Source organism: Harpia harpyja, chromosome 12 (genome assembly GCF_026419915.1).
Source record: "Harpia harpyja isolate bHarHar1 chromosome 12, bHarHar1 primary haplotype, whole genome shotgun sequence".
Lineage (NCBI taxonomy): Eukaryota > Metazoa > Chordata > Aves > Accipitriformes > Accipitridae > Harpia > Harpia harpyja.
This window is the reverse complement of record NC_068951.1, coordinates 13,181,109-13,190,266: the sequence shown is the minus strand read 5'-3', so window position 1 is coordinate 13,190,266 and position 9,158 is coordinate 13,181,109. Positions and strand designations below refer to the sequence as shown.

Here is a 9,158-nt window from a genome sequence, read left to right as displayed (position 1 = left end):
TAGAGGCAAAATTTGCAGGTTCTGGTGGCAGCCCCATCCGCCCCGGGGGAGCACAGCCTGCCTCGGCCGGGGCTGGCGGGAGGCTCCTGCCCCGGAGAGCAGGGCAGGGCAGGGCAGCTGGATGGCAAGTGGTGGGAGCACCCGTCCCTGGGGAAGGGGCGGGCTGGAGGGAAGCACCCCATCCCCCAGGGGAGGGTGGGCGGCTCTGCAAGGGGCTGGCGAAGGCGCTCTCCCCGGGGACGGGCAGGCTAGCTCTCCGAGGCCGTGTGGCACACAGAGTTCTGATCGGCACAAAATCTCTTCAGAGGCGGCGCACCAGAGTCCTCCTCCTCTTCAGTTACCTGCAAGAGCCGGAGGTAGAGGTCACGGGCAGTGACGGGAGCTCAGTGTGCCCACCAAGCCACATGGACCTAGACAAGGCTGTGTCACACTGTGGGGACACTCCAGGCTTTCATCTGTGAGGAAGCCCCAGGGCACCAGGAGTGAGAATCCACTTCAGCCCTGGAGCTGACTAGAACTACTGCTTTACTCCACCTCCACATCCTTTCTTCACACTTTTAACACCTGAACTGAACCAGGGGACAGCTCAGGAAGCTGGAAGGTTTGGGGAGCTCCTGGAGGGCACTTTGGGACTGCAGAGCAAGTCCATCTCTCCAGATGTTTCTGCTACAAGGGGCAGCAACAAGGGTGAAAGGGCCATGCTGGCTCCATGCGCGTTTAGTCATGGTTTCAATGCCCCTTCCCTTACCTGAGTCTCAAGGGGCACTGGCTCTTCCTTTGTGAGAGTGGGAGGCTCGTCTGCAACTTCTGAGGAAGGCAGGGAGGGCTCTGGGGAGAACAGAAGGGTTAACGAAACTGCCCACCCAGGAGCACAGGGGTACCCAGCTCAGTGCTGAGCCAGGAGAAGAGACCTCCAGCAGAAGACAAGTCTCCGCTGCCCTGTCCACTTCCAGCAGTGCCTCAGTCACCCACCGAACAAGCAACGGCTCTGGCAGGGCCTTCCCCAGGCCCAGCCATCCACCTCCTCCCTTCCCAGCCCAGCACCCCAGCACCCACCTTCCAGTGTCTCCTGCCCCAGGGTGGGTGGCTGCGAGTCGTCTGTGCGGAAGTCAGACGTGTGGGCAGGACTCATGGACTCGCTCTGCTGGGGACTGGGGCTGGAGTTGGGGCTGCTGTCCACCTTGAGCTGGTAGACATCCGACAGGGAGCTCTGGTTGCTGTTCTCATCTGCAGAAACAGCACCTAGTGAAGAAGAGCACCTTGACCCAGGGGCACAGGCAGCCGAGGGCAGCACTGAGAGCCAGGGTCTTAGGGAGAAGGAAGAGCACAGTCAGAGGCAGTCCAAGTACAGGGAATTCACCATCACTGATCAACTTAAGTGCTGCGAGGCATGGGACTCCCCGCTGGGACACAGCTGGCATCAGATACACACCACAGGAGAGGGGGTGCTTCTGCCCAGGGAATGAGTCTGAGCAGACAGAGAGTGACCCTGGGCTATTCAGAAAGAATGAGCAGAAGGCACAGGGGTAATACAAAGCGCTGTGCCGCCAAATTGTATGTCTGCAGCTTGTGAGGGCCCCAGGCATTCAAGGGTAGGAGACCTCTTGCCTGTGTACCAGGCTTTTGTACCTCTTCCGTTTGCGGGGCAGCAATCTGACAGCAGCACCAACACTCAGCACCTGCCTCTGGACAGGGAGGCAATCCCGGCACACATCTTTTCCAGGTAAAGTGGTCCCAAACTACAGACCTGCAACGCTAACCTTCTCACCACATCTACTGGAAGTGCCAACACGGTCCCCAATTTTCCTTGGCTGCACCAAGAGCTGAGTGGAGAGGCTGGGGACAGGCATACGCTCTGCTCCAGCAGCGAGCCCATGCGCTGCCTGAGCCTTGCTTGACTCCACCACAGAGCCCGGCCTGCCTGTGGCTGGCTGTGGTGCTCCAGGACCAAGAGCAAGGTCAAGGAGATCCTCTGCCATTTCATCCTAAGGTCCATACAAATCACTGCTGGAAGCAGCAGGCTCAGCTGCAGGCAGCTACTGGCCTCTCCCCAGCAGGGACCACAAAGTGGGAATGGAACCCCCACTCCTCCAGTTCCCCATGAAGCTTCCTACAGGAGGATCCCAGAAACAGACAATTAAGATTCTTTCTGACAGCAAAAATGAACAATTTCAGCAGGGACAGTCCAGAATTGGATCAGCACAACCCTGCACTGAAGACGCACGCTGCTCTTCCCAATACACGCAGCATACATAAGCCAGCAACATCCCAGCTTCTATAAGGCCTATAAGTCTTTCCCCAGCTTGAAGGGGGCTCAGCCAGACTCACCTTGGAACTCCAGGAGAAGAGAGGAGTTGGCAGAGGTGTCGGCTGGGAAGCCATTGGGTTCTCGGGCAGAGCTGCTACTTGATTTGGATTTCTCTTTCTTGAGGAGAAAAGGAAAAGCAGAAATACAAGGTTAGAGGAGCCCACCACTGGCAAGAGAATGCAGAGGTGCGCAAACTGCTCCAGAGAAGCCATTCCCCTTTCCCTCTCCCAGAAGCCCAGAGGGGTGTGCTCATGCAGGCCTTTTTCCTTTCCTTTTTGGGCACTTTTCTAACTGAGAGGCAAAACTTCAGCTGTGAAGGCCTCAGAATCAGGAGTAAAACGGGAAATTGACCCCCATCTAGGAGTACCACCAAATAAAAACAAGTCCTCCAGGGATTAAGGCAAAAAGGATCACAAGCAGCGAGCAGGGATCATCCAAGAGCATGTGAGGTCAGGTGCAAGGGAGAAAAACGGTACGGATCCACCAGCACGGCTGCATTGCTGCAGGGCAACAGCAGATGGAGGTCAGTGGGAGACGTTACAGTCCAGGCTGCACTGAGGCACGACCCCTGGGCAGAGGCCCGACCCCGCTGCAGAGGCTAGGGGAAGAAGCAGCAGGGAGCCCCAGGCCTCTCCCCTGCAGAGCGACTGAGGCGAGCTGCTCAGCCGGGGCTGGGGGCGGCAGCACCCGGCTCGGCTCCGGACCCCCGCCGCGGAGCAGGCCGGGCCTGGGGCGGCCCTAAGGAGAAGGGCCCGGCCCCGCGCGGTACCCACCTCCTTGCTGTCCGCCACCGGCACCCACTTGAATATCCGCAGGGAAGTGTCGCCCACCGTCACCCACTTCTTCTCCCTGAGCGGACACAGCCGTTAACGACAACGCCGCCCCGCCCCCCCCCAGGAGCCGAGGCCGGGAGAAGCCGGGCCCGGGGCTACCGTGGCAACAAGCCCCGCCCGCAAGGCTCCGATTGGCCAGGGGTGACGCCAATCCAAAGCACCGCTGCAGCCCGCCCCTTCACCCCGCCATCCTCGTCGTGATTGGTCGGGCCACCCGCCGATCACCAGCGCTTCCGGTCCCCTCCGCACCCCCGAGCACACGGAGCGAGCTAATTGGCTGCTGCCTCGCTATCCCCGCCCACTACCCGACGCAGCACGCTGATTGGATACTCGCTACCGGAGCACCTCCACCGGCACCCGTGTGGTGCGGTGATTGGCTGCACGCCGGGCAGGCCCCACCCCCCCGCAGCCCCGCCTCTCACCATCTGCGGACGCGCTCGATGGCCGCCATCACTTTTTTGATGTCATCCTTGGCGCGGCTGCGGGTCTCGGCGCGCACCGAGCGGCCCGACATGGCGCCCGCAGCCCCGGCAGCCCCGGCTCCGCAGCACCCGCCGCCTCTCTTCGCGCATGCGCGCGCCCCGCCCCCCCCGCCCTGCGCGTGCTGCGTCACCGCGCTCGCCACGCCCGGAGGAAGGACGCGGGGGGGGGGGGGGGAGACGGAGAGCGACGGCGCGTACTGCGCCTGCGCCGCTCGCCCCGCCCTCCTGCGGGCAAGGAGGTGGTGTGGTGCGGCGCAGGCACCGCCATCTTACGTTGGGTCAAGTCCCGCCCAGCACTGAGCACGACCCGGGGCCTCTAGTCTGCGTCGTGCTCATGGCGGTCGTACATGACCTGAACTGCCCGACCCGGGTGGAAGGAGCCCTGCAGGCAGCAGCATTAAAGCGCTGCCTGCTTCCGTGCACCAGAAAGCCCACCGTTTAGCATCGCAGATTGAGCTGGGGCAGCTCCTCTGCAAAAAAACCCAAACAAACCACACACCAAAACCCCCTTTTCTAAGCCCAGAAAAGCACACTGGTCCCATCCGAGCAATCACTCCCACGGGATAGCGATGAGACAGCAGGCGGGGACAAGCCCTTGGAAGAGAACAACACAACAGCATCACCCCTCCGTTGCCCCCCACCTTCCCCAAGCAGACGCAGCACCCAGCTCTCCATCGCCACAGTCAGAAAGCACACAAGGAAGGCCCTGGGCACGCAGTCTGCATGCTCTTTTATTACAAGTTGTTCAGTGTTATTAAAAAAAATAATTCCCAAAGGCAGAACACAGCTGCCTGCGACTGTACAGAGCCAGGACGTGCCACAGTGGGGGAAGGATTAGTGCTTCTTGCCATAGATTGCAGCCAGCGTGTTGCGGGAACTGGAGATCTGCTGCTCCAGCCTCTCTCGGGTGGCTTTGTTCCCAGTTTTTTTCAGCATGGTCTCCATCTCCTCCACCACTGCCCGATGACCAGCAGTGTTGTGGAAGACACGGATGGCCCGGTCCCCACACGACGCCAGGTAGCGGCTGTTGGTGTCAAAAGCCAAGTCTGTTATGCACTGTCCATGCACAGCGAGAAAGCGCTCCTCCTCCTCTCCTCTTCTTGTGTTGTACACAACAATGTCTGTGCCACTAGAGATGGCGACGACACGAGCATCAGGGGACAGGGTGATTCGACAAGGCTCCATCACCTCACACTTCCCCGTCAGAAGCAGGTATGGATCCTGTTGCTTCTTATATTCCACATCCGTGTCCCAGAACTTCCACGTCCCATCCTTCGAAACAGTCGCCATCCTGCAGCCAGGAGACAGAGCACAGGTGAGTGCAAGGAAATCGGGCAGCACCTCTTCCCCTGCCACGCCTGCGAACAAGGAATCCTTTGTGGACAGAGAGCTCTTTTCGGAAGTACGAATCTGTACACACATACAGTCCTCGTCCTCTTTGCAAAGCACGGATGGCAGTCACCCCCAGGAGGAAATCCAGAGGGAACACGCAGGTGGCACAAGCCAGTCGGGGTTTTGCCGCCCTGGGCTCCCTGGAGAGCACGCATGGCAGTGTTCCCCACACTGCACAGGGGTGCAGCCCCCCTGCCCAGGCTGCTGGCATACACTGGAAGGGGTGAGCTCACGTGGCCTGAGGGTGAGCCAGAGTGTACTGCTTCAGGCAGCGGGTAACACACACTTACCTCCTTGAGTCATTAGAGAAGGAGAAGGAATGTATGCCAGCGGTGTGGCCTTTCAACTCAAAAGCCCTGGCCACCTCCCGGAAGTCTCCATTCTTGCCAAAACACACCTCCCACACCTTCACATCAGGGGTGAAGCCACAGGATGCCACAAACCTGGGTGAACAAACAAGCAGAGACACAGGGCATCTGTTACAGAGCACCTACTCCAGCCAGGCTGCGGGGCCAGCCCTACAGAGCTCTCCTCTGGCTGCCCTAGCAAGGCGGGGGCCAGGGGCAGCCCTCCCAGGCAGAAGGGCGCCTAAGACAGGGCTCTGTGAAGGCAAAGCCATCCAGACTCCTACGTTCAAATCTTTGCTTTGGTCAGCTGAAGAAGTTTCCACTTTTCACTGAAGCCAGGCTGGTAAAGAGAACGCTAAGGAAGGCCACCAAAGACCAGAACAACTCGTAGGCCAAAGCAAAAAACCTAAATGCTTTTGATCCCCAAACCCACTGAGCTTGGAGCATGGCAAGTCTTCCTGCAGCCACAAGTTAGAGACAGAGTGGGGAACAAGATTTTCCTGATAAACCCAGTAACAAAGATTTTAATTTTATAATTAACCTTTAAAAGGTAACAAACAAGTTAGAAATGCTGTTTGCTTTTCATACACCGCTTGTGTTGTCCCACCTCTGCTGAGGCCAACACTGTTCTCCTCAGCTCTTCAGGAGACGGTTAATAGGAACAGCAGTGCTGAGGCACAATGGCAACCCACCAAGTGTCTGAGACTACACAGGTGAGAGTCAGCGCTCCTGGAGGGGCTGCTCTCGGGGGCCAGAATCCCTTTTTAAAATGTGGAACCCTCAGAAAATTGCATTAAAATAACAGTTAACTGCTGATGGTCTGAACTGATGATGTCCTCTGGGAAGGAGCAAGGTTCCTGTTGGCTCCTGTGGCTTCCCACTCTGCAGCAGAAGCAGCCTGGAATACCTCATGCCTCTCACCTCCCGCAGGGCGACACCATGGCGTAGGTGTTGTTCATCTGGTTAGTGTTAATGCTGGCCAGGACTTCACCCTTCGGGCTCCATATCAGGATGGTAGTGTCACTGGAAGCTGTCATGATAAACTTTCCTGGAGGAAAAAGACAAAGATCAGGAGACGTCCCAGGCCTAACGCTGCCACAGACTTATCAAAGGCCTAGGACAGTCCCTAAGCAGGGCAACCTCTCCCTGAACCCAGACAGTGAAGAAAACCAAATGCAGCACCAAAATTCAAGGAGTGTCGATCTCCCAGGACAAAGCAAAGAGCAGTATCAGAAGACTTGGCTCCTGGTTATGCCTTAATGCACCCTTGGCTTCAGCAGCCATCAGTGGGCACTCAGAGACCAGGCATGCTTCTCACCCCAGCACCCTTCAGACCCCACTTGCAGAGCTCAGCACTAAGCTGGTACCACAGGAGTAACGCAGCAGACTCGGTCTTCCCCAGATGATTAAAACACAACTCGAGGTATCTGTAGCTTTCAAGTCTCAGATGGTGGCAGGTAGCTGACTACAAGTCACACTACTATTAACCATGATTACTGGTTGTGTCAGCATTTTGGACTCCTGCTTGTTTCCACTTGCAATGCTTTCCCCTTTTCCATGTCAGCCCGGACAGGGAGTTGCCTGTTTACCTTTCAGCTACTTGTTACAGGTTTCAGTTTTCACTTTCACAGCTGAACAAAGGTCTCGGTTAACATTTTCTCTGCTCTCCTGTTACAGAGGTGAACTCACATCCACCCACTACCAACTGCCCACTGTCACATACCTGAAGCATTAATCCATCAAGCCCTCACCACTAACACATCCCCCCCAGCCTCTGTTCTAGAAGACCCCAGAAGTCCAAGATAGACCACATTAACCCACTAGAGAGATTTCTGACTGGTTAAAGAGAGACGAGTGGGCCAGAGAACAGCGATCCTCTCAATATTGAGACCAGACCTCTTTGCAACAGCATCCCTGAAAATGTAAATTGAGAGACTGTGCATATTGGGGAGCTAGTTCTGTGCTTACAAGAATATAATCTGTCTGAAAATGACATCTTTCAGTTCACTCAGCAGTAAACAAAGGCTAAAAAGTGACACCTAAGAGACTACAGAGAATCAGGTACCAGTGCAGAAATGGGCCTTGAGAATGCCCAAAACTCCAACACTTTCAACCCAGCAGCTCTTGCTTTTCAAGAAAATCAAAGCCGATCTCGAGCTTCAACAAGTGAGCAGCTCATTTCCATACCTGTCTCTGCAATTCCTATGTTAATGACAGGAGCCTTGTGCTTCTTTGGGAAGTCCCCTGAAGTTGCAGTGAAGGTGAAGCTGCCATCATCCTTCTTAGTCATTTTATAGACACGAATAGTCTCGCCATTCGCCAGCCAAACGATGAATGCCCTGTGGAAGGACAGACGCTCTGAACTGTTAAGAAACAGTCTACCTCAGCTCAGCCTAGCGACAAAAGGTAAACTAATAGGTCATTCAGTGGCACCTGGGGAAAGGGATACACTGGCAGATCAACAGCTGTATGCTTTACAACGGCAATAGGTTCTCTCCCTGTGTTAGCTCAACTGCAATGCTGAATGGAAAAGAACAGAATTTATTACTCCATATCTGGAAACGAGATCCCTTCCTCTCTTTTAAAAGAGGCCACTTTACAAAGTGCCAAGGCATGCTTTTCCACCAACCTTCCCAGCCAGCAAGAGCTCTCTCCCCAGTCCCCAGAGTGGCTCAGCAACTCAACCCTGCTGCAGGGCCTGCTGACGAAGACCTTAACAAGCACCCTCCACAGGCACAGCAAGCTGGGCACTGGGATATTTGCCCTGAGAACCACGTTAAAATGCCAGCTGTTTTCATGAGAGGCCATGAATCAGTGGTACCATTAAGACCCCATGAAGGATGTTGCCTCTGTGCAGCCCAGAGGACACATCACTGACCCCGACCGAGGCTTGCGCTGTGTGACCGGCAGCTCTGTCCACAGGACGTCCTGGTGCCTATACGCCCCAACCGGTCCCTGGGCTGGGGGTGGGTGAGGTGTGGTGAGGCCTGGCCCTACCGTGAGTCGGGGCTGAGACGGACAAGCTCGGCGTGGTCCAGCCCCACGTTGGCGCGCAGGCAGCGGTGCTCGCGCGCCGTGAAGTCCCGGGTGCTCCACAGTCGGATCGTGCGGTCGTCAGCGCACGACGCCAGGTACTTGCCGCTGCTGCTGAAGTCCAGGCAGGAGACGGAGCCGCTGTGGCCCTATGGAGAGAGCGCGGTCACAGCGGGGAGGAGGAGGCGGAATAGGAGAAGGCGGGGGGGGGGGGGGGCCTGGCGGGGCAGAAGGCGCCGGGCCCGGCGGGATTACCGGCACCGGGGCACACACGGTACCTTGAGGGCGGCGACTAGCAGCCGGTGGGCGAAGCTGTGCCGCTGCGGTTTGTCCCGCCGGGCCCGCGCCGGCAGCTTCGCCTTGCGGTGCTCCTCCGGCCTGGCGGCGGCGTCGCCGTTCGCCCTGGGGCCTGCGGGGAGCGGAGGCTCGGCTCAGCTCAGCTCGGCTCGGCTCAGCTCAGCTCAGCTGCGCGCCGCCCGGCCCGGCCGGCCCCGGTCCCCCCACCCCCGCCGTACCCGCGGTACTCACCGTCCGGTGGGGCGGCGGGCAGGCCCCGCGGGGCGGCGCGGCGCAGCGCGGCCGCCAGCAGCAGCAGCAGGATGAGGAGGAGGGCGAGGGCGCCCGGCAGCACCGACCCGCCGAGCGCCGCCGCCTCCATCTTCCCGCCACCGCCGCCACCTCAGCGGGGCGGCGCCGACCGTCCCCCCCTCCCCCGCCCGGCGGGACCCGGCGCGCATGCGCGCCAGTGGGGGCATGCACCGCT

General features: G+C 58.2%; 2 protein-coding genes across 7 annotated transcripts; both read right to left on the bottom strand.

Moving 5' to 3' along the window:
• BCL7B (BAF chromatin remodeling complex subunit BCL7B) lies at positions 1 to 3,733 on the bottom strand. Of its 2 annotated transcripts, none has more exons than XM_052804761.1 (6): positions 3,564 to 3,733; positions 3,082 to 3,157; positions 2,329 to 2,425; positions 1,057 to 1,242; positions 749 to 828; positions 1 to 341 (listed from the first exon to the last, which is right to left on the bottom strand). In XM_052804761.1, exons 1-6 carry the CDS (start codon positions 3,653 to 3,655, stop codon positions 249 to 251), a joined length of 624 nt encoding a protein of 207 aa, XP_052660721.1. In that variant the 5' UTR covers positions 3,656 to 3,733; the 3' UTR covers positions 1 to 248. The 2 variants fall into 2 exon arrangements, with proteins under 2 accessions (XP_052660721.1, XP_052660722.1); XM_052804762.1 differs by having other exon boundaries at positions 1,057 to 1,227.
• A 590-nt stretch (positions 3,734 to 4,323) lies between these two features.
• TBL2 (transducin beta like 2) lies at positions 4,324 to 9,110 on the bottom strand. Of its 5 annotated transcripts, XM_052804448.1 has the most exons (8): positions 8,924 to 9,110; positions 8,674 to 8,804; positions 8,360 to 8,544; positions 7,841 to 7,882; positions 7,550 to 7,701; positions 6,284 to 6,410; positions 5,306 to 5,458; positions 4,324 to 4,914 (listed from the first exon to the last, which is right to left on the bottom strand). In XM_052804448.1, the coding sequence occupies exons 1-8, from the start codon at positions 9,051 to 9,053 to the stop codon at positions 4,458 to 4,460; spliced, it is 1,377 nt and encodes a 458-aa protein (XP_052660408.1). In that variant the 5' UTR covers positions 9,054 to 9,110; the 3' UTR covers positions 4,324 to 4,457. The 5 variants fall into 5 exon arrangements, with proteins under 5 accessions (XP_052660408.1, XP_052660404.1, XP_052660407.1 ...); XM_052804444.1 differs by lacking the exon at positions 7,841 to 7,882; XM_052804447.1 differs by lacking the exons at positions 7,841 to 7,882; positions 8,674 to 8,804; positions 8,924 to 9,110 and having other exon boundaries at positions 8,241 to 8,366.
• Between the last annotated feature and the right edge of the window lie 48 nt (positions 9,111 to 9,158).

Coding starts and splice junctions, on each gene's coding strand:
- BCL7B (XM_052804761.1), bottom strand. CDS start 3,655: ATGTCGGGCCGCTCGGTGCGCGCCGAGACCCGCAGCCGCGCCAAGGAT. Junction 1,243..2,328: donor TCTTCTCCTGGAGTTCCAAG/GTGAGTCTGGCT, acceptor CTTCTTCACTAG/GTGCTGTTTCTGCAGATGAG. Junction 342..748: donor CAGTGCCCCTTGAGACTCAG/GTAAGGGAAGGG, acceptor CGGCTCTTGCAG/GTAACTGAAGAGGAGGAGGA.
- TBL2 (XM_052804448.1), bottom strand. CDS start 9,053: ATGGAGGCGGCGGCGCTCGGCGGGTCGGTGCTGCCGGGCGCCCTCGCC. Junction 7,702..7,840: donor GGAGAGAACCTATTGCCGTT/GTAAAGCATACA, acceptor GTCCTTCCACAG/GGCATTCATCGTTTGGCTGG. Junction 4,915..5,305: donor TTCTCTAATGACTCAAGGAG/GTAAGTGTGTGT, acceptor TCCTGGCTGCAG/GATGGCGACTGTTTCGAAGG.